Source organism: Chaetomium fimeti (assembly GCF_033439085.1).
Source record: "Chaetomium fimeti strain CBS 168.71 chromosome Unknown B0H64scaffold_4, whole genome shotgun sequence".
NCBI classification, from domain to species: domain Eukaryota; kingdom Fungi; phylum Ascomycota; class Sordariomycetes; order Sordariales; family Chaetomiaceae; genus Chaetomium; species Chaetomium fimeti.
In genome coordinates, this window is record NW_026944332.1 from 4,129,197 (window position 1) to 4,153,616 (window position 24,420).

Consider the following 24,420-nt stretch of genomic DNA (forward strand, 5'->3'; position numbering starts at 1 on the left):
ATCTATAGTATTCCCTGCCGGCGGCCCGTCTGCACGACATTCATCGTGCATAGACTCGCAACGGGTTGGCGAGATATTAGATTCGATCTTTCCGTCGTGTGACTGTACTTGCTAGGTAAGGTACATGTAGCTACTCATTCCGTCCTCTACCCCTGATGCCCATTGACGAGTTGCCTTTGGGGCATCACAATGCGGGCATGGAAGCGTAGGTAGCCAGACGGCCCTCCAAGCGCCCGGTGAATCAGCTGAGAACAGCCTCCAAGTGGCGTTTGGAGATTGCGACCGACCGGCTCGGGGTGGTGGCTTGCAGCAACAAGGCGCTTCGCCCCTCGCCGGTCTCCTCCATTGGCCGCTCACGCTGCTCGAGCTGTCCAGCGTCTGTGTTCCACACCTCCCCGTTCCACACCTACCCGACACTCACATCCACACAATCCACTCAGCTCGGAGGACTTAACCCGTAAAGGCAACAAATACCAAGATGAGCGTACATTTCCGGAGCCTCGCGTTACGCCACCGAGGAAAGTTGCACGGCCAGTGGATGGCGCTTCCGTGCCTCAACCTCCCTAGGTACCACCTAGTGCTGCAGCTCGAAGCCTGAGTCTTTTTCAAGTTCCAGTCCTCGCCCCAATGAAAACCCCGGGCTGGCTCCTCACGCCAGCTCCCGTCATTCATTAGGTAGCTTTCCGTGTTTCACCATTCATTCATTCTCTCCCGCACCCGACGGAAGCTAGACGACCCATCGATCGCCGACGATTGCTCCCTCGCACTGCCTATCACACGTCCGGTTCGGGGTTGCCGTCAGCGCCTTCCGTGAGTGGCACTGGCCAAGACAATGAATGCACGGCCGTCAGGACCAACACCAGGGCCAGTAGTACCACGGAGATGACTATCACCTATGGGGGATCGAAGAATTGTCTCGGTCCGAGCAACCACGAAAGTAGCAACGAATCGCCGGGTGTGAGTCCAATCTGCGAGTTGACGGGCGATGGAGCCACTGACTCCCATTGTCGTACCCGACAACTCGGCCCGAGATCGGCACTTGCTCACACATCTTTCTTAGCAGCAGAGCAACCTCAGGCTCAGTCTCGATATCGCTGTCACTCACCTGTCACCGGCATCACAGACCGATGACCCGGATGACGGGTCACGAAGCCCCAGTCGTCCTCGGACGCCCCGTGCGGTAAACGTCCAGGATCCCCACGGGAAAACGACAGCCATTTACCGGGACGACGATCCAGCAAGGGGTACGAATAGGCCTTCGTCCTACACAGGTATCTTGTTGACACTGCGACTAACGTCCATGTGGGAGACTAGAAGAAGCCACGGCCGGAAGGAATGCCTTTTATAACCATCCAGACAATGGAAGCGAAAACAGTTTTGCTAGCATCACGACTATCACTGATCTTGGGTTTGAGAGACAAGCACAGGTGAAGCCCACCGTTGACCAAGGCTCGGAATCTTTGCATTTGAGAAACCTTCGCAGCGAGAGCAGCGCCAGCTCGCTCCACTCCAACGATGAGACTGAGGGCTCCCATGCCCAAAAGCAGCTGGGCAGGCGCCTGCGGGCGGCCTACTGCAAGTCCACGGCGAGCGACAAGGATGCAGACTTCATTCCGATCAGCAAAATCGAAAGCATCCTCACACAAGAAACCGTGGAGGGCATCTTGAAGCAAGAGTTTCCGGAGCTGCAGAGTTCTGAGTCAAAACCGGAGCTCGACAAACTAACGCAAGACATTTGCCCGTCTCGGCGGCGACTGTTCGCGCTCCTGCTGTTGAACTTGAGCGCGAAATGTATCAAATGCTTCGTCGAATGCGGCGTCACCGACATGGATTTCCCGTTTGCCCAAGCTCCCGATTCCTCGGAGTCGGCTAGAGTCCATCCTAGGGGCGATGTTGAGTGTGAACGACCTGTCGACTGCTTTAGCGAGTGGAAGCCAAGCGAGGTGGAATGGTTTTTGCGCTGGCAGCATGTGGTGGCATCTCCGTTTTTCGACCTCGGACCAGGAAGCTTATACCTCTACACACTACCCAAAGACAGCGTACTACCATTCATCGAATCCGAGCCCGCAGGTGAGGGGGGTCACGCGAATGTCTGGAAGGTCTTGATTCATCCGGCTCATCATAACTTCCCAACTCAACTAGTAAGAAACGGACGTCCGAGAGGTCTCCAGGCATTCATTAATCATGGCAGGTATAGCTAACACGTTGTTCCATGTAATTAGGGCGCCAATAAACAATACTTCGCCGTCAAAACACTTCATACTAAACAGAGAGAAGAATATGAGAGAGAGGTCGAAGTTCTTCAACGATTCAGCGGCCGACACGAAGGTCACCCACACCTCATCCGGCTCCTCCTCACTTACCAGCACAAGGACAGCTACCATATGGTCTTCCCCTGGGCTAATGGAAACCTGCGCGACTTCTGGGAAAGCGTGAAGTCGCCACAAAGGACCCAGGACATGGCCCGTTGGATGCTTACCCAGTGTTTCGGCATTGCTGACGGCCTGCAAAAGATCCACGGCGACGGGGACGTCGCCGGGCTGAGCCCAAATGATAAGAACACAGGCCGACATGGCGACATCAAGCCCGAGAATATCCTGTGGCTCAAAAGGCATAACGACAGCGACAACCACCTGCTCATCTGCGACTTTGGCTTATGCAGGTTCCACAGCTACCAGTCGCAATCCGTAGACAAGCTTCCCGGCTGCTCGCCTAGCTATCGCCCGCCCGAGTGTGACCTCAATCGACTTAAGATCTCGGTGAAATACGACATATGGACGCTAGGCTGTCTGCTACTCGACTTTCTTACTTGGTATCTCCGCGGCTGGGAAGCTGTTGACACTCTATTTCCCGACGCTCGCCTGAAGGACGAAGGATGGGCTCCCTTCAACCTAGGATCCACACAGGACGAGAGGTGCTTGTACGAAGACAAGTTCTACCAGCAGAGCAACGATGGTAAATACGTGATGGCGCAGTTGAAACCATCGGTGATCGAGGTCAGGCCGCCGCAATCCCGTTCACTCTTTGGGTGTATGTCCTGTGCATGGAAGCGAGCTGACAACTCTTCACGGTAGCAGTGGATGGAGGAACTGCACAAGCTCGACTACTGCCCAGAGTTTGCACATGATCTACTCAAAATCATCCACAAAGGCCTGCTCCATCCCGACAAGAGGCAAAGGTGGGATTGTACCAGGATCGTAAATGAGCTCAATAGGGTCCGCGAAAGGTGCGACACCGGCAAGGCGTACTGCACCACACCCTCTCGTTGGAAGGGCGAGCGGTTGGAACCATTTACTGTGTCGGTATGTCACAAACTGCCATTCTTAGCTTTTTCTGAAACCATCATCGCTAAATCGTACATAACTAGTATCTTGTGACCCCAAACAGCATCAAAACCAATGCCCAACAGCAAACCGGGCCCCATAGCCCTAGGAGCCTAAGCCCTGCCAGCCGGGCCTCTCACGCCGGTACACCGCCACCGGAATTGCAGGATGCAGAGTCGCTGGCGGCCGACGACCTGGGTATAACCTGTGCAATATTACCGGGAAACCCCCTCTCAGTGGAAACGTTCAGTCCAGAAGAACCCCCAGGCCCGGTCCAAGACACTCCGGTGACGCAAGTCCCGCCTCCGCCTCCACCGCCCCCGGACACACACAGGCAGAGCGGATCGGAAATATATCTCGTTACCCCCGGTACTACCATGGACACCCGGAGGACTACAAATTCATCAAGACCCTTGCTCGCCCCGCCACCCGCTGGACAACCACGGCTCATCGGGAGGGGCAAGCATGCATGGGGAACTTGCAAGAAGTGCATGAAGACACTGGGGTGCTGCTTCATCTTTGGTTGAGCGTGAGTGGCGATGATGGAAAAAGGTTATTGATGTCCCGAATCATCAGGAGTGGCCGTTGTTTCTGTTCGGGCGTGGACTTTGTTTCTAGATATACCCCGGTTTTTAATACCCCAGTTTCCGTTTTGTTTCCTAACATTGGTACAAGTGATAGTAGTATATATTATCATGTATGGAGGAGCTTTCCCTGGAAAACGTGCGAGGAGTGAGTACTTCCTCCGGAAGGTTCCTCTTCAAGTTACCAAGAGAAACGGAACCCGAAGCCTTCTTAGGGCGACAATGTCAAGGCCCGATTAGGTACGCACCCAAGCACAATAGTATAAAGCAGCACGCCCCGAGTATAGGAAAACACGCCGTCAGCACATATGACCACAGCCACCACGCAGATAGGAGACCCTGCGGCCACCAACCCACTCACGGAGGTGGCAACTTTCAAGGTCGAGATTCGGAAAATGGGATGGCCTGTTATTGCTGTTGCAGAATCTTATGCAACCTCCGACCTCAGCGCGTCATATTGTACATACGTAAACATTTTGAGGAAGCACAGTACTCTCTGAAGCGATCGGCCAAACGGGAAGAGAGACGGTGAAAACACTCAAACGTTGTTTCAAATACCCGGCATGAAGGGTCCACTTGTTGCGCGTGTTGATGGAGAATGCGCAGTCAGACTCTTCCTACCGATTCCCGTTTCTATATGATAGAGCAATGGAAGAAATGGTTGAAGGGTATCTTACCCCGGTGATCTTCTCAAGATGGCCAAAGGACACAACCCCCTCGTTCGACCAAATGTTGGGACCGTCCCCAGCGGCAATTAAAGCACTGGCCGGCATCCGCCATGGGCTCACCGGTAGTGCGAATGACGGCGGTACCTGCAAGGGCTAAAAGAGCTACCGGGATGAGCCCGAACTTGAACTCAATGGGTCAAGAGCCTTCTGGGAGAGGCTTGGGTCCGAGTGGCAAGTAGCCAGGTATTGTAAAAGCTCCGAAGGCTCGGTGGTCCCTTTTTGTTTGCAATGTTTATAAGAGTAGGAGTTGTAGGGCAGTAATTAGTGTATACTAGCGTACAGGGTTTTCCTTTCTTCCAAACCAACGTTACCATCTTTTATAATTCTTGATACCATATTATTGGGTACCTAGGACCGTAACCGATCGCGATGGGGCCGCGCCGACTTTACAGATTATAGGGTTTCGAAAGCACACCAAACACTCAACTACCTAGGTATGCAAGCAGGTTCGCGCGGAAGACAGATTTTCTTAACACGTCATTTTACGTACAGGTAGGTACCTTCCACGAACCCCTTCAGCCAAGCTGCGATGTCCGGGCTCACGCTCCCTTAATAGCAACATTGATATTGTTGTTGGTGACACAGTACGCGCTGCCAGAAACAGTGTCGTCGGCACGCCAGCACCGGTCGAAAACCCTTCCGACAGTGCGGGCGATAGCATTGCTACCCGGAGACTTTTATTAGCATGCTGGAACATAACGAGAATGTCTCAGGCAGACGAAGGTACTACATACCAGTTGGCTCCCTGCTTATGAGCGAGACCGTGCTTGATGCCGACAACCTCGGCGTTCCGAATTTGACACATCTGGATCTCGAGCTTGTTCTTGGGGATCGTACACATAACCCCGTTGTTGCCCTTGCGGGCAAGGTCATCGACACAGGCGGTGGCATCACGACCCTGGATGGATTAGGTTGTTAGCGCCGGGTTTATATCAAGTGTCATGGGGTGCTGCAGGGTAAAGGGGGCGGGAGGAAATATACATTGGCACGAGTCCACCTGCTTGGGCCGCAAGTGGCCCTCTTCACCAGGCCACCAGCAGAACCGACCGCATCGGCAGCCTCAGCAGCGGCGAGGGCTTCGTCGACCGTCAGAGCCGTATCCGGGTGGGCGATTATGTCCTCTACCCACGCCTCGAAGGAGAAGGTGGTGCCGGAGACGGCTGGGGTGGCTCCGCCAGGGGCGGGCGCGGCAGCCACCGAGCCAGTCATGGCTAAGGCAACGAGAGAAAGGGCGAGTTTGACCATTTTGGCAGTTGTGCGACTGGCTGGGCGTTGTGTGCTTGGGACTTGATGCGGACCGAGGAAAAGGCTCGGATGGGGGAAGTTTCGCTCTCGATATATAGCATATTTTCGACTGTTACGTGGTCCGCCTGCCTGGCTGTAGTGATTAGGTAAAGTCAATGTTAACCCCGATGTCAACAGCGGCGGATGTTGAATGTAACACTATTACAACACAGCCCGAATCCCAGGATCACGGTTGGTTGACTGAGTCGATGATCTCTGGTATGCGTCATATCTGACAACAGCTCCCCTAGGTTCACGCCGTCGACGTCGCGTAGACCTATCTGCATAGTCAATGTGGGTGGCCAGAACCATGTGTTACACATCCCACACCCAAGCGCAAGCGAACTGTGGCTCCAGTCTCAATGCGGATTACCTTTGAGGTCTCGTTCTGAACTCAACAGAAATAAAATTAAAAGAGTCACAGAGCATACCGCTAATAGCCACCATTCCTGAAGGATTGTATGATATTGCTCCTACGAAATATTCAAGCTCAACTAGCGTGGTCCCGGCCGGTAAAACTGGAACAAATGGTTCCTTTGACATGGCGGTGAGAAGGGGCAAGGAGGAACAATGACGCGGCTTCCAACGATTACAGCAGTAGCGGAAGATAGGTATTCGATGACTAGACCCGAAGAGAGTGTAGGGCTCGCCAATTCGAAGGAGGAACACGAAATACGGGAAGCCCATTCGGCCCGCGCTAGTGGATGGCCCATAATCCTTCGACGCCCGGACCGATTAGGAGGCGGGAGTCATCATGCAGGGAAACTAGCGAGGCCCGGCCTTGGGAAGGCTTAGACCAGACGACCGCGAATAGGGTGACAGGAAATAGAGTAATAGGATTCTTCGAGTCCAGTGGTGTTCGGACGCTCAAAACAGAGACATGGGTCGCCGCCCTTGAACCTGCGCTTTACCACACAGGTGGCGGGGAGGAAGGATTGAGGGAACACCATCCACCACTGCGTGTTGTACGTGAATTGGAAGTGTGCGTGAGTTGGAAGGGGCATGGCATGAAGTTTAAGCCGGAGCGGAACCACCATGAACTTCAAACCATCGTTTGTCCCTAACTCTTGCTTGTGCTTATCTAAACCCATCCCTTTGCCGTGTAAACTCCACCAGGCGCCTTGCTTAGGTGTCCTCCATATCCTGCCAAAAGAAAGAAACACAAAAAACGCCCACCAGCTCTAGTTAGGCCACCCTCCGTCGTAAGGCATGTCGCTCAATGTCGAGCTCCACGAAAGAGACGGCGGACTGACCCGCCCATCCCTCTACTAAAGGAAGATAGCACCGAAACCCGCACCGGCCACGCCCGCAACAAGGGCGCCGAGGTTCAGGTTCATAACCGCGCTAGCGTCCGACGTCGTGTTCAGAATATCCTCGTCGCTCGTGAAGGAATGGCAATTCCTGCGGCAACCGCGCCTCCTCTTTTCCAGGCCGTGCCCATCGTCTCCGGCGCCGGTGCCGTGCTCGGCGTGGCCCTCGTCACGGGCAACGACGTCCACGGTGTCGGGGTTCGTGCTGGGCAGGTTGGCCGCTGTCGCGACGGCGAGGAAAGAGTAGAGGGCGATGGTGTACTTCATTTGATATTGCCTAAATGAGGTTTGTGTTGGTTTGATGCAGGTGGTGTTGGTTGATCTTGGTGTCTTGTGTGTTTGGTGAATGGTGCGTGGACGTTGCTTGGTTTGAGTTCGCGAATCCATTGGAGGGTGTCACGGCAATCTTATAGACCTCTCCCTCCAAAGCCCTCTGCCGACGTCGCCCCCAATGAAGATATGTAAGGGGTTCCGGCAAGCTTTTGTTTCACTAAAACAAGCCTTTGAACGGCCACCGGGACGCGCACCTAATTGTTGAAACGACCTATCTGCTGGCCAGGCCAAGAAAAACAATCCGATCAGCAATTCCGATAGGTTCCACAGTTAACCCAAAACTTTGTGCTACCACTCGTCGGGTTCGTTGGGCAGCCTCGAGGAGTGGCCGTTTCGAGTAATGCCCAGCGCCGGCCCGGGTCGGGGGCAATGACACCTGCCCGGCCAGTGGATAAGGTCGGAGGTCATGATTCATCCATCAAGTATCGTTAGCGTACATACACAACCTTATATTCACAGGAAATTAAGTCTGTTCCTATTATACCCGTGTGTCTACCAACCTTAAGTTCGACATTTTTGAAACCGGAACACAACCGGCGGTCACAGGTTGTATTCTAGCAAGCTCAGGGGGTAAACTCGAACGGAGCCGGGTCGCATGTGGGGCCGGTTGTTTGAGACCCACTTCGGCCTCCACCCGGCCGCCCGGGGCTTGCTCCGGGTCACGGTGAATGTGCAGGTCGAACCCCGACTGCCCAAGGCCATGGGCAAAGAAAGCCGACCTCTATGTACTGTGTACAGACGTCAACCGAACGTTGACTGTAGGAACGAAACGAAAGATATGCAAAAGAAACCGCAATCGCTCAATTTAATTTCTTATTTTCATGTCTTTGATTTCGCTTTTCGATTTAAAAATACAAGTCACGGCGATGGCCAAGAGTTCGAATAATGTTGCGGCATCTAGATGATGGCCTCGTTTCAATGTCACTTGCCCGCGCGCACTTGTAGCCACGCCCATTGCGGCCCCGACACCATAACCTGAACCCGAGTCCTCGGTTTTGCCGATATTGCCCTCAGTCATCATCCTAGTTGTACATAACCCCCAACGCGTATTGCCTTGCTAGAGAGACGCTACGTAGATACTTGATCATAGGTTATTGCGCTCACTATCAAGACTTTGGAGCTTAACGTGGGTTTTAAATCACAACTGTGCCTCGGCCACTACTTTACCTAGGTATCTAGCGAGCTCGCGATCCTGGCAAGCGGGCCACAACAAAGCCGGAGTCAGTCTCACGCTAAAATCGCCTACACATCCATAAACGTGATACAACAACACCCCTGAGATTATAGCTTTTGGGATGCCCCGTTCTTTCATTCCTTTCCATTGTCCTGTTTTTTGATCAAGGTTAAGACTAACGCCGCCATGAAGAACATTCTGTGCAACTGGTTGCTCCTCACATGCCCCTCTCGTTACCTACCTAGGTATGTAAGTTGATTTGAGCCATGTGCTCAGGAATAAAGCCACGAGCAGTACGATGCTGCGCCAAACCTTTGTATCCGACTACGGTTAAAATATGGACGATCAACGTCACAGCCTTCGCTCCATACTCCATTGATCATGAGTTTACTGATACTCCTCGCTAAGCCATCCCTACCTACGATAAGGATGTCAAGTCAACACGTGAAGGCCAGTATCAACTCTACAACGCAGGTTATCCGAACCACCAGAAGCCCTGGTTGGGATGACTGGCAGATATTGAGCATGGCTAGACACATGACAGGAACTCCGAGTGGATTGAGTTTATCTATAAAGGAGTCAACGGCACCCCAGTTTCACTCTAGAATTCTACAGAACGCATTGGCAGTCAACAAGCTACCACACATCACCAAATCAACACCTCCATTCTAACTCAACCCACTTATCATACATTATGGCAGGACAACACCGCAGTAAAGCATCGGGGGCTGTGTTGATCACGCCCACAGCCTGGTTCATATCAACGCTGAGATGATAGGTAGGGGAAAGGGGAGGGGGTTCATGAAATCTCTGAGGGATTGACTTTTCACTACTATCATAATTAAAGAAGCGGGATTCTTCCCATCATTTCGTGCAGTTTCGAGGATGAAGCGGCCCGTCACTGTCTCCCCGACTTGATCCCCCGGTTTGTGTTTCAATAATTACCTACCTCTCTTGTCGGACAAACAAACTCGACCAATAAGCACAGAGACTCGAGCCACCCAGCCAACTAACAGTTCGACTCATCACTCGAGAACTTTACCCGGGTCGTTCCAGAGGTTTTAGAGTTGCGTATTATTTTTGTTTCTTCCGTATGTTTTTTCGTCTCCCGCCCGGTTTTTCACGCGCATCATGCATGGCAGAAAGGTCAGGCATGGTTCAGTGCCGTGAAAATCCGAGTCAGACGCGGGATAATATTGCATCGAGAGACTGATAGTGGTTAGCCTCGCTAAACCAGGTCAGAATCGGGACTGGGAATGGCTTGGCGAGAATCCTCAATGTGTCATAACGTCTCGCCTTTAATACGAGCGAGCTATGCGCGCATCACAACATGAACTCGTGCGTCTATAAAAGGGAAGGCCCTGTACCACGTATCGTAACCCGAGGACCGCACAAGCCACTCGTTCAGATCACCGTCAGCATAGAACCATACCACTTACACTCAACTCGATCACCAACATGGCCATCTTCCGCACCGAGACCGATGGCGCCAGCCTCTTCTACCGTTATTACATCCCCTCCTCCACCCCCCACCGGCCCGCAGCCACCATCGCGCAGCAGCCGCTGACGCTGGTCTTCCTCCACGGCTGGCCCATGTCCTCGCGCATGTTCGACCAGCTGATCGTGCCGCTCGTCGAGACGCACCGCTTCCCCGTCATTGCCCCGGACCGCCGCGGCTTCGGCAACAGCGACTGGACGACGCCCACGACAGGCGAGGTCACCTTTGAGACCTTTGTCCGGGACGCCGTCGCTCTGCTCGAGAATGTCATGAAGCCGAACCCGGGCCCGTTCGTCTTTGTGGCAGCTAGCATGGGCAGCGTCGAGTCCGTCCTGGCGCGCGCCGCGAGCGGGTTCTTGCGCGAGCACTGCAAGGGCTTCGTGTGGTTGGGGCCCAACATGCCCTGCCCGGTTAGCTGCGAGGAGTCCCCCGGTGCACCAGGCCCCGAGGTCTGGGATGGGCTCATTCAGGGTTTGCGAGGGCCTGCCGCCAAGGACTTTATTGCCCAGTCGGTGCCGGGCCTGTTCCGCAACGACTTGGGGAACCAGGTCAGCCAAGACGCGATGCAGTTCTTTGAGAGGCTCATCCTCGAGGCCGATCCCGTGGCCGTCGAGCGGACGGCGGTGATCTTACAGAGATCGATGATAGAGGAGCTCAAGGAGTGGGCCGCGGCTGGTGCTGCCGATGAGAGGGAGAGGTTGGGAGTTTTAATACTCCATGGGGACTCGGACACGGGCATGCCGGTTGAGGCGAGCTCCGCTTTGATTCACAAAATTCTACCGTGGTCTCAACTCAAGGTGTACGAAAACGCGGGGCATGGTGAGTACTGAAGGTCGGAAAGGTGGTCCAAGGAATAGTTACTGACCTTAGTTCTAGGGATCTACTTGACACATGCGCAGCAGGTACTGGACGATATACTGGCCTTTCTTCAACCGATCATTTCTCAGCAACAACTTTAAACAGCCTAGACAACATAATCATCCGTAGAAATAGTATTGCATGAGACGGATCAAGGTCCCTTTCCAGTTTAGACGTGTTGCACTTTTACATACCTTGCAGCATTTACAAAGGGGGCCATGTCGCCTCTTAGGGTATTGCAGAGAGCGAGAGAGCAGTGACTTTAAGAGTATTTCAGACCAGTATAATCAGGCCACTGCTCTTGATAAGCAGCGGTTTGCATATAAATCTTGATTCCGTACCTCGATGACGATACCGATATACATGTAGACGTCCGTGGCAACGGCAAGGGACCGATCAATGTTGCCGACCCAGAGCTTGGCAAGCGTGCCGTACAACATTGAAGGCAGGCAAAAGCCGCCTAATTTCGGACAGCCACCTCATCTGGGGGAAGTGTTTGCCTCTAGCTCCTCGGTAAGTAAACTGCAGTGCTCATCTGCCAGCAAAGCGAAAGTAGAATGGTGTTGCACAGCCTCGTCATTCCGACAAGACGGACGGACAGCAATCGCTCTATGGCTCAGAAGTCCAGGCGATGCGCATGCATACATGAAATACATATTCAGGCATACGTGGCCATTGTTCAGCTCAATAGCCGACCATCCGCCCAGTATCCCCAACCGCCTTCCAACCAAATCTTGCTTCTTTCTCTCCACGACCGCCTCATAGCCTGCAGCAGCTTCGGTAGCTCGTGTGGAAGAAGTCTGCCGTTAAAAGTCCAGGAGCAATGCTCCACTCGTTCCATCACCTTTGCTGTTTCTCCCACGTAGCCGTCCCAGAAGACGTATCCCGCATCTCTCAGCAGGAGATTTGTACGGTCAAACACGGAAGCGTAAGGAACATTGGCGACTCTCCACAGTTGCGCTGGAAGCGTCGCTGCGTCATCAATCCCCTTCCAAGCGGCTTGGCCCTCAAGCCCCCGAAGGTCGTCGGCGTCCTCTACATTTGTGGCAGATCTCCGGACTACCGACTCGGTTAACGAACTTGCCATGGTGACGGTACGTTCATTGCCGCTCCACGTTCGGGACACGTCGGCCGAGTCCAGCAGGGATTTCCAGGTCTCGAACTCGTCGGACTGCCTCAGTCGGTAAGGAAGACCAAGACCGTTGAAGAGCTGTTGGCTGGTTAGGAGGTAAGTTTTGCCACGAGCAAGCCAATGCCGTCGTTCCAGAGAAAACAGCTAACTCACAAGGAACCGTCGATGGGGGATGGCGACACTCGGTTCGACCCAATCGACTTTCCGCCAACCCCATTCGACATCGTGGGCGGCTACGTCGTCGAAAAAGACCGAGATGACGGTCTCTAGGTACTCGAAAACACAGGCCAACTGCTCATTTGCCCAAGGATGCCAGGGCCAGAAAAAGCTTTCCAGCTCGCGCCGCATGTCCTCCAAACTCTTTCTCGGCAGTGTCGGCCTTGCCCAGTCTTCATCCTCACTCACCGGCGCCGTAAGGTTTGCCTGCCTCGCGCTCTTTATGGCCTTCCGTCCAAAGATGTTGCAATAAAGCTGAAAGCGGTAAAAGGCGCGCAAGATGCGGAGCTCCTCGGACGGCGAGCTGGTTGCAGGTCTTGTGGTCTCGAAGATGCGGCTGAATCGGGGTATTGCTTGCTGAGCAAAATCAGCGGTAAAGTATTCGACCATGAGGTGCACGCGCTCCATTGCCGCGACCATACGATGGGTGAGAGGCAATGGCGGCAGTCCCGGCGGCGGACTCGACGATTGAACTTGGCCAACATGAACCCGATCAAGAAGGCGCCGAATACGGTTCCAGTCCGAATAGTCCATTGACTCAGCCTCGTATGTAGCGAAGGATAGAGGCAATAGCCGTAGTGGAACCAAGCGGAGCAGGACTTCTTTGAGAATATGTTGTTGGAAGACTTGAAAAGTTGCATGGAACAGGGGATGTGCCAGAATTGCCGAGAGCAACGATCCCGAGTCGAGACAGGCTAGGATCTGGGCGACAACTTCGGCAGCCAAACCATGGATCGGATGGAGCCTCTCGTCCCGGGAGGCGCTGCGCAAATGGCAGAGGTTGTCTCTCGAGGGCGTAGTTTCTACCATTTTGATTCTCGAGGACGAAAAGATAGGTACGATCACGGATGTCCCGCTCACTCTGTAGGGGCCTGACGCGGGGTATAATTCAGCTGAGGCCGGCCAACCAAAAGCCCAGCTTGGGACGGCGGCCAACTGAATGGAAACCGGGCCGCGACCGATACGTCTGATATACAACCAACAGTTAGTACCGGCCAAGACCTCAGTTAGGGGCCGAGCGCGTTTGGCATGAGAGGACTATGGCCCTTTTAACCATGGAAACCGACCCCATATTGCTCTGTCCCTTTTGCCTGAGGAGCCTGCACCGCCGCCTTCATGTTGTTAAAGCTTTGCAGCTTCATGGTCATCGATCATGAAGACCTAACCAAGACCTGGCTTCTATTTTCTCAGCCAACCTTGGAGGTTTCGTAGTCTGGGTGAGACGAACGACGAGACACTGTTGGCCTAACGAGGAGGGCGGGTTTATCTTGTGGTTTGGGCAGCGGGCTTCGCTGTACTAGGGAAATAACTGTCTCAGTGCGGCGACCGGGTTGTGGCACTAAACAAGGCGATCCCAGAGTGGCCAGCCTCGAAAGACACGCCTGACAGTCCAATTGTTGTCGTAGACTGCTGGACTGGTTTTGATCCAAGTAGAGACACTGGAGATGGAGTCCATCCGAATAATCCGGGAAACGAGAAGTTGGGAAACTACTTGCGCGGACTGTTAAGGGCCACGATGTTGTATTGGGGGCGGAAGGACACCGGGCGCACTGAGTCACCGAGCCAGTTCCTCGGGCTGCGGGCACGGCGATGTCGTATTGTCGTGGTGAGTGTTTCAGTCGGGTTTGTTCAGGTAGTCGCTAACGTCCAAACTCCACTCACCTTGTCCCGACCATTACTTGGACGTGGAAAAGGGGGCACATCTGTTGATTGCATTGAGTGTTCTGCGCTGTGAGGTTGGGCTGGTACTGTGTGCCAGAAGTGCCTTCAAGACTGGTGCTCCGTTCCTCCAACAGAGGGCCAGGCACCACGTGGGCGAGCAGCGGGGGGAGGCTGTGCAAAAAAGGAGGCTGAGTATCCGTACATGGGTACATACCTACCTACAGGCGGGTGGTGTTTCTTGGCCTGCGGTCTGACTCATATCCCTAAATACCTAGGTAAGGTAGAAAGCACCAGAATCTCGCCCTCCTTAAAGCAAACCCGCTCGTTCATTACCTACTTTGGCTCACAGTTGATCGACAATTTGTAAACGCGAGTTAAAGGCTTCTCCCCTGTTGAGTCCTCCTCCCTTTGCGCAACACCAAGCGGTCGCTCAGAATGGCTCACCAAACATCAAACATTCCATGGAACATCTTGGCGTCAAACCTTCAATTTTCCCAAGCCAATCAGACCCATAATAGAAACCTCCATCTCCGACACAAGCCTGGCCAAGGCAAACGACTTCATTACTTCGTGGAAGCCTTAACCAACAATATCCACCAGCATTCCGCACAAACCCGTAAGAGATATCCCGAGCGATATGACGCACCACACTCTGACGACATCATCCTCGACGATGCTACTGTCAGAAAAGTCACCCCGACTGTCCACCGTTTGCGCTCCCACGCGTCTTGGAAAACAGAATACGAGCCATCCATCTTTCCGTCTCGCGGCGAGATCTGCCAACATAAAGGAGACACCGAATGTCGATGCCCAATCCCTTACGAGGAGAGAAAGGCTTCTTCGTTTTACCGGAGATATCGCCGGAATAAATGTTACCGGTTCCACGAGGACAACGGAGAGGCCTTCTTCAATCTTGAAGTTGTCAAGAGCTTGCTTTTGCATGGCGAAATGGACGTTATTTTCCGCGTGTGCGCTTACCCTGGGGTAGACCTGGGGACTTGGTGGGACATGTTTACGTGTTATTGCAATGTAAGAGAGAAACTCACCCGTCCCTGGCATTATCAGCACTTCAGTTTCATTGTTTCACCCCTTTTCCCCCTGTCAGTTGCCCCAAACTGACCCTTCTCAGCCGCACGACGTGGGTTGGGATACTCTCTGTACCAAAGCACTGCTGCCGTACATCGGCCTCAATGTCATTTTTTGCTTCCCGGAGACGTGGGACCCGGCATCTGGGATGACCGACGAAAAGGATTACCGCCAGATGAAAGTCTATCAGTATATGCTCCACCAATGCACCTTGTCAGGAATGACTTCCGAAGTCGCAACGCACCCACATCGACAGTTTTTCGGCATCGAGGATGGGCAGTTCCATAGTCACGGCGCGCTGGGAGGTCCACGTCCTCTCTACGGATCAGTGTCATTTGAACACTTCCTGAACTGTGAGACACCGACAGACAGCAGACCAGGACGATGCGATGTCCCTCAGGTTCAGGGGATTCTTTACAGCAAAGGATTGCCAATGGAGTTGGTCTTGGAGATCATGGATCTAGCAGAGTATACACCGAGAGGAAGGCTTTGGGTGCCGCATCACCCATTCCACCGAGGTAACTGGGATGAACTGGAAAAGTACTTGAAGTTCTGTTGGCAGGTGCTTGTCCGCTGCGACATGATGGCATCTGCTCTTGGCATGGTGATCCCTTGGCAAGAATTGGTATCCCAGACTCTCATTGAGCTCTTTGATTGTTGCACGGGACGATGGTGGACCCGAGACTGGGATACTCCAAAGGGCTACACGTTCTTGTGACTAAACTCCAACGCAGCTTTCGGATCCTGAAATCCTGAAAACATGGGAAAATCAAGATCCATTTCACAAATCTCAAGGCACAGGGCGAGATCTAGAAAACTTGGACTACGCAGAGTTCAATAACGTAACTAAACGGTGTTCAAGTAATGGAAAAAGGAAACCAGAGAACATGCCTAACCACAAATCTCCCCTCCATCTGGGGAAAAGCTGAGTCTTGTCAGAAATCAACTATCATGAAGACAAAGCGGCCATGTAGTGAGCTATCAGCTAAACTTGAGAAACACCGAACTAACCTCGCCGTCAACCAAGGACAAATAATCGGCAAGGGCGGACCCTACCACCTTTGAACGGGATAGCAGAAAAGGTTCGGCAACAAGGCATCCTCGGCATACTAGGCTACCACCCAAACGCCTCATCAACCAACACATACCGCCTTGCGGCGGGACCAAGTTGTGCGAAAGGCAAGATTTTGCATTGGGATGGCTCCGCAACCCCAGGCGTCCGTGTCAGACGTCAATTGTTTCCTGCTCAGAGCCAATCTAATGGGCTGGATTATCTGGGTATGGATGCGGCGGTGGCAGGATTCGGCTGACTGTGCCCAACTGGGCAGGTGACGGCGACGACGGCTGCACATGTGGGCTCGGGCCGATCTAAGTCGACGAGCTACGCATGCCGAGAACAGTTGACGACAATTCACTGTAGCTGTGTTACCCACCAACAAGAATGCCATTGCCCACTTCAGAAACTGAGCGACACTGCCTAATAGTTAGATGGATTAGAGAGGCCTGGAGCCCTTATTGTTTCCCCCACGTCCTCTGACTCCTCTCCATTAAGATGCGCGGTAGGCCACCAATGCGGCAGAAGTTTGTAACGACTCGTCCAAACTCAATGTCGATCCGTCTTACGTTGGATGTGGGATTTCCGAACACCGCAGCAGTCTGCAACACATCTCGATCACGATACACCAAGCACATGTCATGTCATGATGTTGTCACTCACTAGAAACTTGTATTATTGTAGCCTTGGCGGACCTTTTCAGCTCTGCTCGCTTCCCTTGAATTCTTCTGCACGGCATCGCTTTGGGCATCCAGCATCCATCCACACCTTTTGTCCCGGTTCTGGTATTCGTTGACACGACCAACCCCGCACCGGTAACATTGACTCCCCTTCAACCGATCCAATGTTTGTTATTTTGTGGGAGTGTGGACGAGCAAGAGGAAGAAGATTGGTTGTTCTATGGTGTTCGAATTGCATGATTGTCTTCGAGCCCGTGCCAATAGCAGTAGCCATTGCCGTGTGACAACGTCCTGAGGTAGCGACTTACCCTAAAAGTTCCCGCGTTAATGACGACAACCATAGAGAGCTTCTGGACTTCGCACGGCCGCTATCAGTTGAGGGCGAGGTGCAGAAAATGGGCGTGTCTGGCCCATGCTCAATCGGGATTGAATGTAGTAGACTGCGTCATGCATCGAATCGAGCGTTAGCTGTGGCTCCATCCTTCCTCGCTGCATGCTTTATTGTTTCAGGAAGAAAAGCAGGTTGATCCCTGGGTGATGGGGAGGCGAAACGTGTACATAAAGGCTCGGTATGTCCTGGCAAAACTCTAGGGATTAGCTAGAGTAATTTGCAGTTTCTCATCGACAACTTGCAACCAGTGACTCTCAAGATGGCCACCGAGGTTTATGTCATCACCGGCATCAAGGCAGGTGTTGTTGATAACAAGCCGCCACTTCGCTTCGAGGTAGACACTTGGTACCAGCCCGACCACAAGAAGCAGACGAAGGAGCAGTTGATCCAGAACAGTTTGTTCATCTGGGCTCTCAAAGCGTTCGAGGAGAAAGACCCCACGACGAAGCTCTCCTTTTTCTCGGTTGCCGGCATTCACGGATATCCCTATCAGCCATGGGATGAAGCAGACTACACGGCGGCGACAGCCGGTGCAGGTTACTGCACCCATGACAGTATCCTGTTCCCGTGCTGGCATCGTCCATACATCCTGCTTTACGAGGTATGTCTCTTGTAATGTCCTCGTTCTTCTCTTACTAATGATGTTTCCGCATCTAGCAAGCTTTGTATGAAATCATGATGAAAGAGCTCATTCCGGAGGTCCCAGGGACCGCGCAAGAGGAGTGGAAGGCTGCTGCGAACACGTGGCGGTTGCCGTATTGGGACTGGGCGCAGAAGAAGACTCGGCCGAGCGCCGACGGGTCCCAGACAAGACTCATCTATGATGTTCCGCTGATTGCCAAGTGGCCGAGAATCAGTGTGGTTGACTACAGGCAGGCGGACGTGGGGGTCATCGCCGAGATCGACAACCCCATGTACAAATTCACCATGCCCCTCGAAACGAAGATGGGCTCTTATGGTATCAACGACTTGCAAGACATGAACGCGGATAACCAACTACTCACTACTCCCGTGAGTGCATCTTCCCGACATACTCTGGTTTTAAGTTAACATGTGTGCAGTTTTCCAAGTCTCAAAGCTCGTCCCGTTGGGCGACCTTCGAACCCCAAGGGGAAGCAGTCTCGGCGAACTGGGTGGATGGCACCGTCAACAACGACCGTATTGCGGAAGCTCTCGAAGCTCACCCGTGGTACAACAACAACGCTGATGGGGTGCCACTCGCCGAGATGGTCTACCGGCTCTACGAGCCCGAGTACGTCAAGTCGTTCGCGCAGTTCGCGACCACCAGATTCCCCCAAGGCCAAGAGCCGGATCCCAAGGCATATCTAAATTTGGAATTCATCCATAACAACATCCACAACTGGACTGGTGGCCTCAGTGGTTTCACGGGCCACATGGGACAGGTCCCCGTCGCCGGGTTTGACCCCATATTTTTCATGCATCACTGCAATGTCGACCGACAGTTCGCCCTCTGGCAGGCTCTCAACGAACAGAACGCCGAAAACTGGTTCGATAACCTGCAGCCACCGTACGATGATGACGGGACGTGGAACATTCCTCCTGAGACTATCGACACACCTCAGACCGCCCTTGCGCCATTCCACAAGAATTCGCAGGGTGACTTTTTCAACTCGGACGATGTCAGAAAGTGGATTCCGCTGGGGTATTCCTATCCCGAGCTCCAGCCCTGGCTCGACAAGTACAAGGCGCCAGATGGAGCGTTTGACTACACCAAGTACGTCGAAGATATTCGCAATCAGCTGAAGGTCTTGTATCAGCCGCCCACGTCGCCCACTCTTCGCGAGTCGGTAAAGTCGGACATCATTGTCAACGTCACCTACGACCGGTATTTCTCTCCTTTCTTCCGCCCATATTCTAGAACCGCAATGATTAACAGGGATACAGCTTCGCCTTCAACGGTCTTCCCTACACCATTTACCTGTTCGTCGGCGACAAAGCCAAGTACGACAGCTACCGCGACGCCAACAACCAGCGGGTGCCGCCCCACAAGCACCCCCAGCACGTCGGATTCGTGTACACCTTCAGCAACCCCATCTTCGGCACTCGCACCGGCGGCCGCGGATGCAACAAGTGCCAGGCCAAGTCCCAACAGAACACACGCTGCCGCGGCCAGATCCCCATCACGGCCGCCTTGGTGGCCCGCGCCGGCCTGCTGCCGGGCACCGCGCCGCGCGAAGGGGGTGGGCCTGAGGGCATCCATCCCCTGCCCAACCTCGACAGAGACCAGGTTAACGAATACCTGCGCAGCTTCCTGCACTGGAATGTCAAGACGGTACGTCCCTACCTAACAAGTTTCCCCGCTGCGGAAACCGGGCCCCAGTGAGACAGGCCGAAGCTAATGCGAGCAACAGGCGGGCGGTACGGATGTTGCGGTTCCTGCTGAGGACGCGTTCATCGAGGTGGTGGCTTACCATCGCGCTGCCCGTTTGGATGATCGCTCGGTGGAGCCTTATCGGCCGCTGGAGGGGGCGACGCTGGGCAAACCTGGCGGTATCAGGTCGGGCGGCAGTTCTGTTTGAGCGCAAAGGGCTTTCGCGGGTTCGGTAAGTTTCACGGGAGCGGTTGGGTATGCCGCACAGAATGCACTTGTGTCTGGGTGAATTGTTAGTTACCTGGGTACCTACCTAGGTAGGTAGGTAGTTTGTGAGCCAGTTTGAAATTGATGCCAGCAGCTCTATCACGCTCTTTGTGCGTTCTTACATAACACGCATCCAAAGACTTGGCTTGAATGTTGAACGAGATGAACGGTGATCATCAGGTATGTCAGTCTCGTTTCTGGCCGAGGCGGTGTTGGGCGTGCTCTTGACGAAGAGGCGCGCGAGACTTCAGGGACTGAAAAGGTGTCCCAATTTACGAAGTATGTACATAGTACATACACTTTCTGCTTTTGGTTCGAAGCCTGCATCGGCAGGGTCACGCGAGCCAGCGAGCCACAAAACCGGGGAGTGCTCATGACAGCTCACCAAACTCACTCCCATTGGCGGGTGAGCCCGACCGCCGGAGCAGAGCCACTTCCTTCACTGATCTCCCCCGCGCTCACCCGGCCCGCTTTAAGCGGGCCGGTGGCGGGCCGGAGTTTTGGGTGTGGAGCCAACCGCGCGACCGTGAACCATTCTTCTGGGAATCCGCCCTCGACGTGGAGTGTAAGGTGGAGATCTCTGAAGATCTCACTCGTATAAGCTGTCGATCCTGCGAGGATACTTCATGCCGTCGCAGGCCCCGAATCCTGAGATTCCATGACAACAGACTTGTCGATGAATCAAGCCTGAATACGCGCTGGAAGGAATACGCTGAAGTGTAAGCTGCAGATCTCCAAGGATCCTACTCGTCCACGCTGTTGATCTCTCGAGGAGACTCTGTGTCGTGGCGGTCCCTGAATCCTGAGATGATGTAACAAGAGGCTTCTAGATGAAAGAAACCTGAATACGCGCTGGAAGGAAGACGTTCTGAAAGCTGAATACGGGCTGGAAGGAATACGCCTGCGTGTAAGCTGTAGATCTCTGAAGATCCTGCTCGTGTGAGGTGTTGATCTCTCGAGGAGGCTCCCGGTCGCAGGAGCCCCGGGATGCTCAGATTCTGTGACAAGCAAGAGGTTTGTCGATGAGAGTGCTACGACTGCGGATATATAAACCAACTTCACATCCAGTGAAAGGCATTTCTTCATTCACCAGAACCAAACAGTTCCCAACCTCATCCAAATCATTCTTTCGATCTTACTTTCAAGAAAGGCATTCTTGGTACACTTCAACGTCTTGAAAATGCATTTTTCCAAGGTCCTCATCACCGCCGCCGCCGTCTTCATTCAAGGCAGCCTTGCAGTCAAGGCCTTGGTCTACGCGGACTATGACTGCAAAGGCGAGGGCACCGATGTCAAGGTCGACAATAGCGCAGCCTGTGATGGAGATGTCCCCCGATTCAGGTCTTACAGGGAGAATGGATGGGGACCGGGCAACGGGCAGAGAATCGCCTTCTACCAATCCGGCTCATGCACCACCGACTCGTTTTTATACGACACATACTCACGCAATGGAGATTACTTCAAATCAAAGCAATGCTACAACATCAAGGGTCATTCGGTTTCGGACACCGCTGCGAGTATGAAACTCTCCTAGCTCGGTGTGTTGGTTTGGCTCAGGCTAGGGGCGTCGACTATGCGCATCGAGCACGCCATCAACCGCCTTTCTAGCTCCCGCGCGACCGGCATCGCCTCTTCGACCGCGGCCAAAAGTCCTGGAAAGGCTAGAAGATGAAGGCATTGTTACGGCACTGGCCCACGCGGCTGGGGAGGGGGATATCATGTGTGCAGTCATATGATGAAAGTTGGATCGTTTCAGAGGAGGCGTATAGACACGGGCTCTTCTATGTTTACTTCATTCTGTCGTTATCTTACTATGTTCTCAATCGAGATGTACTGCAGCTATGCCTCCTTTGACACTGTGCCTCTAGATTCAATCAATTCGAATGTCTTTACCAATCCTACCTTCACTGATCCCGTCCTCTCAATGGCTTCGGTAGAAACACAGTTTTTTCTCGCCACCTGACGCGGCTAAAAGCCGTCGCGGAGCTATATTCACGTTGAAGTAAGCAATATTTGCCGACACACCAAACTCATCACAGGATCCGAGCAACTTCAGGAACTTCTTCCATTCCGGTAAAGTAATATTTGGCGAGCATCAACGTCCTTCGCACCGACATACCCGCTGGTATTGGAGACGGCCCATGATCAGCCCGACCGGCATTGTATTGATCTCGACAGTACCGAGAAAAACCAGGAAACCGCCATACTTGAGCATGCTATACACGTGCTTCATTGTGTGTTTCCAATGAGTAATTATTAGGTGGCGTAGAAGCAGTGCGATGCCAAAGCCAAGTCGTATAGGTGCCCGTTGAAGCTTTGTTTTCCGCTCACGTACCTGTTGCCGCGGCCCTGTTTGCACTTGTCGTCGCACACGGGCGAGGGGGTGGTTGAGCTGGCTGGTGGAGTGGTGATTATGCCAGCGTTGGGGTCCTGGCGGTTCCTGAAGTCCGGCGGGATGCCGGCTAGTTCCGGGCTGCAGTTTCTAAAAGCCCGGGCAGAGTGAGCCGCTGCAGCGGTTTTCGTCTGCGCCGTAGGTCGGTGATGGCGTTGGGCCCGACTTGTAGTCGATGGATGTATCAGCGTCCGGTTGAAGGGGCAGCTAACTCCGCCGTGGCTTTGCCGTTTGTGCTGTTGCCGTTGGGCAGCGGTTGGCAGGCGCGTTACAGTCCACGGGCTCGCTAGGGCTGTCGGATAGACTGCTGCTGTCGTCCGAGACGCCCTGGCAGGCAGTCGCGGCGTCCCAGGTGGCGCGGGTGTCGTAGCGAATGAGGCGACTTTTGTCCTTGACCTGCCCATTCCAGATGACGGGCTTGCTGCGGCCGGAGGTGTCAAACCGCTTCTGGCGCTGGGCGTCCCAGAAGCCGTATCTGCTGTCAACGGTTGGATCAATCCCTTGCATGTAATTGTTCGCCGCCGCAACAAAGACGACACCCAACTCGTCGAGCTCGCCCAAGACCTAGCTTGTCATTCTTACGGCCGAGTCGGTGACTTTATTGCGATACAACAAAAACGTGGATGAACGGTGTACGGCATTAAAAGTGTAAGCACCCCAGCCCATCTATACTAGGTAAGGTACTCTAAAACACTTCTAGTTCTCAGTGGATCCCTGCTCTTCTCACACTATTAGTCGATCTCGAGATATCTGTAAAGAATAAGTCCAGCATCTATATCGTAGACTTGGATCTCATGCTACACCGGTATTGGTTCTCGACGAAGAGGTTTATATATATGAACGACTCCGCGTGAAGATAGTAGTAGTTCTCGTCATAGCCGGTGCAACTTCGACTCGGCCTGGAGCTCTTATCGGGTGTCTGTGCTACGAAGACGTAGAGTTTCATCTCTTCCGGCCTGTTCTCGGTAGTAGACGGACACGTGTTGGGCTAATTAGTGGTCAAACTAACGTAACCAAGATTAAGAGGTCTGCTGGCAAGTCAAGGCCAAAGAAGTACGGATTCTACGAAGAGGACACCCTCTTCTATAATTCTGTCTTGTACATAGAGAGTATTGCCTTTTCTGATATGGCATTTGAGGGCTTGAATGACCCGGGGGTCCGGCGGCTTCGGACACGCCCACACCACGGGCCGACGCCACCCGCTGACCGGGGGAGTCTCGTTCAACATTTCGTGCATGCTTCTCCGCGAGTGGAGGTCGATGTGAATTGTGCGTCGTGGAGAATCATCGCGCGGAGCTCGGGGGCGAGGTTGAAGACGAGGGATTGGGGTTGCCGCGAGGGTGGGCCTTTGGCGGCCGGAGCTGGTGGAGGCGAGAGCAAAGGCGGTTGTGGGTATACATAGGGTGAGATAGTACGTGTGTACACATGCTTATCGGCTGAAGCACATTTTTAGCGGTGGTTGATGGATGAGGAATAGGAACAATAACCAAAGCGTGAGAAAAGGGTGAAAAAAAGATTGGGAAAGAAAAGAGAATAGAAAACGTATGAAAAACAACGGTGAAACATGAGGCAAAAACGTATCTTGACAAAGACGAGATTCGAACTCGCGCGGTTTCCCACTAGAGAAAATCAAGGGATTTCCTAAATCTAGCGCCTTAACCACTCGGCCACTTTGCCATCCAGATGTTACTCGTAAAGCGCAGTTTAGGTAGGAGTATGCGCTGCCGACGATACCTTGTCTCGATAACAAACGAAAACGAACCCCTCGGGGGGGACCGCGACACGGACCCCTGAATCAGAATATTCCCCCTGCACCCGCCCAGCGGTATTTGACGCCGGCCTGGTCCGGTAAGAGAATGGCGGAAATCCGTCGTGTAGAGCAGCACGATTCGGCATTCTCGGCAGCTCCGGACGTCAAAGTCAAGTCCGTTTCTGGCAATGGGCCTTTGCTCGCCGAGAGGTGGGCCAACTGCCACCCACCCGGAGCGACGTCAACCCTGGAACCGAGCAGGGAATCTTGGGGTATGCAGCAGGTGTTGGGGGCGCCAAACGGTGGAATGTAACAGCACTACCGGGTCTTCCAATGACAGATCTCCAACCTTAAATGAGGATCCTA

At 53.5% G+C, this 24,420-nt stretch overlaps 9 protein-coding genes and 1 non-coding gene across 10 annotated transcripts; 5 read left to right on the forward strand and 5 right to left on the reverse strand.

Moving 5' to 3' along the window:
* Nucleotides 1-777: 777 nt before the first annotated feature.
* B0H64DRAFT_169932 (kinase-like domain-containing protein) lies at nucleotides 778-3,936 on the forward strand. The gene is made up of 6 exons (XM_062798746.1): nucleotides 778-957; nucleotides 1,067-1,244; nucleotides 1,315-2,141; nucleotides 2,223-2,996; nucleotides 3,078-3,302; nucleotides 3,368-3,936. Exons 1-6 carry the CDS (start codon nucleotides 883-885, stop codon nucleotides 3,848-3,850), a joined length of 2,562 nt encoding a protein of 853 aa, XP_062659931.1. The 5' UTR covers nucleotides 778-882; the 3' UTR covers nucleotides 3,851-3,936.
* A 1,238-nt stretch (nucleotides 3,937-5,174) lies between these two features.
* Nucleotides 5,175-5,880, reverse strand: B0H64DRAFT_442734 (uncharacterized protein; the record flags this gene model as incomplete). The annotated part of the gene is made up of 3 exons (XM_062806665.1): nucleotides 5,175-5,298; nucleotides 5,370-5,533; nucleotides 5,617-5,880. 3 exons carry the CDS (start codon nucleotides 5,878-5,880, stop codon nucleotides 5,175-5,177), a joined length of 552 nt encoding a protein of 183 aa, XP_062659932.1.
* A 1,307-nt stretch (nucleotides 5,881-7,187) lies between these two features.
* Nucleotides 7,188-8,076, reverse strand: B0H64DRAFT_374508 (uncharacterized protein; the record flags this gene model as incomplete). Its single annotated transcript, XM_062802341.1, has 2 exons — nucleotides 7,188-7,506; nucleotides 8,063-8,076. The coding sequence occupies 2 exons, from the start codon at nucleotides 8,074-8,076 to the stop codon at nucleotides 7,188-7,190; spliced, it is 333 nt and encodes a 110-aa protein (XP_062659933.1).
* A 2,118-nt stretch (nucleotides 8,077-10,194) lies between these two features.
* B0H64DRAFT_461543 (Alpha/Beta hydrolase protein) lies at nucleotides 10,195-11,193 on the forward strand (the record flags this gene model as incomplete). Its single annotated transcript, XM_062807507.1, has 2 exons — nucleotides 10,195-11,053; nucleotides 11,111-11,193. 2 exons carry the CDS (start codon nucleotides 10,195-10,197, stop codon nucleotides 11,191-11,193), a joined length of 942 nt encoding a protein of 313 aa, XP_062659934.1.
* A 372-nt stretch (nucleotides 11,194-11,565) lies between these two features.
* On the reverse strand, nucleotides 11,566-13,374 carry B0H64DRAFT_432968 (uncharacterized protein). The gene is made up of 2 exons (XM_062806024.1): nucleotides 12,378-13,374; nucleotides 11,566-12,302 (listed from the first exon to the last, which is right to left on the reverse strand). Exons 1-2 carry the CDS (start codon nucleotides 13,248-13,250, stop codon nucleotides 11,772-11,774), a joined length of 1,404 nt encoding a protein of 467 aa, XP_062659935.1. The 5' UTR covers nucleotides 13,251-13,374; the 3' UTR covers nucleotides 11,566-11,771.
* Nucleotides 13,375-14,372: 998 nt separating this feature from the next.
* B0H64DRAFT_169990 (uncharacterized protein) lies at nucleotides 14,373-16,114 on the forward strand. Its single transcript, XM_062798747.1, has 2 exons — nucleotides 14,373-15,131; nucleotides 15,232-16,114. Exons 1-2 carry the CDS (start codon nucleotides 14,538-14,540, stop codon nucleotides 15,904-15,906), a joined length of 1,269 nt encoding a protein of 422 aa, XP_062659936.1. The 5' UTR covers nucleotides 14,373-14,537; the 3' UTR covers nucleotides 15,907-16,114.
* Nucleotides 16,115-17,503: 1,389 nt separating this feature from the next.
* On the forward strand, nucleotides 17,504-20,035 carry B0H64DRAFT_398229 (common central domain of tyrosinase-domain-containing protein). Its single transcript, XM_062803935.1, has 5 exons — nucleotides 17,504-17,914; nucleotides 17,971-18,324; nucleotides 18,375-19,159; nucleotides 19,219-19,606; nucleotides 19,686-20,035. The coding sequence occupies exons 1-5, from the start codon at nucleotides 17,573-17,575 to the stop codon at nucleotides 19,851-19,853; spliced, it is 2,037 nt and encodes a 678-aa protein (XP_062659937.1). The 5' UTR covers nucleotides 17,504-17,572; the 3' UTR covers nucleotides 19,854-20,035.
* A 1,057-nt stretch (nucleotides 20,036-21,092) lies between these two features.
* On the forward strand, nucleotides 21,093-21,535 carry B0H64DRAFT_461548 (uncharacterized protein; the record flags this gene model as incomplete). Its single annotated transcript, XM_062807508.1, has 1 exon — nucleotides 21,093-21,535. The coding sequence occupies one exon, from the start codon at nucleotides 21,093-21,095 to the stop codon at nucleotides 21,444-21,446; it is 354 nt and encodes a 117-aa protein (XP_062659938.1). The 3' UTR covers nucleotides 21,447-21,535.
* A 345-nt stretch (nucleotides 21,536-21,880) lies between these two features.
* Nucleotides 21,881-23,250, reverse strand: B0H64DRAFT_374513 (uncharacterized protein; the record flags this gene model as incomplete). Its single annotated transcript, XM_062802342.1, has 6 exons — nucleotides 21,881-21,898; nucleotides 22,032-22,128; nucleotides 22,248-22,374; nucleotides 22,577-22,868; nucleotides 23,032-23,054; nucleotides 23,106-23,250. 6 exons carry the CDS (start codon nucleotides 23,248-23,250, stop codon nucleotides 21,881-21,883), a joined length of 702 nt encoding a protein of 233 aa, XP_062659939.1.
* Nucleotides 23,251-23,887: 637 nt separating this feature from the next.
* Nucleotides 23,888-23,981, reverse strand: B0H64DRAFT_t85. Its single transcript has one exon. It is a non-coding gene; the product is annotated as a tRNA-Leu (tRNA).
* Between the last annotated feature and the right edge of the window lie 439 nt (nucleotides 23,982-24,420).

Coding starts and splice junctions, on each gene's coding strand:
- B0H64DRAFT_169932 (XM_062798746.1), top strand. CDS start 883: ATGACTATCACCTATGGGGGATCGAAGAATTGTCTCGGTCCGAGCAAC. Junction 958..1,066: donor GTAGCAACGAATCGCCGGGT/GTGAGTCCAATC, acceptor TCTTAGCAGCAG/AGCAACCTCAGGCTCAGTCT. Junction 1,245..1,314: donor GGACGACGATCCAGCAAGGG/GTACGAATAGGC, acceptor GTGGGAGACTAG/AAGAAGCCACGGCCGGAAGG.
- B0H64DRAFT_169990 (XM_062798747.1), top strand. CDS start 14,538: ATGGCTCACCAAACATCAAACATTCCATGGAACATCTTGGCGTCAAAC. Junction 15,132..15,231: donor TGTTTACGTGTTATTGCAAT/GTAAGAGAGAAA, acceptor GACCCTTCTCAG/CCGCACGACGTGGGTTGGGA.
- B0H64DRAFT_432968 (XM_062806024.1), bottom strand. CDS start 13,250: ATGGTAGAAACTACGCCCTCGAGAGACAACCTCTGCCATTTGCGCAGC. Junction 12,303..12,377: donor TCCCCCATCGACGGTTCCTT/GTGAGTTAGCTG, acceptor ACCAGCCAACAG/CTCTTCAACGGTCTTGGTCT.
- B0H64DRAFT_398229 (XM_062803935.1), top strand. CDS start 17,573: ATGGCCACCGAGGTTTATGTCATCACCGGCATCAAGGCAGGTGTTGTT. Junction 17,915..17,970: donor CATACATCCTGCTTTACGAG/GTATGTCTCTTG, acceptor TTCCGCATCTAG/CAAGCTTTGTATGAAATCAT. Junction 19,160..19,218: donor GTCAACGTCACCTACGACCG/GTATTTCTCTCC, acceptor ACAGGGATACAG/CTTCGCCTTCAACGGTCTTC.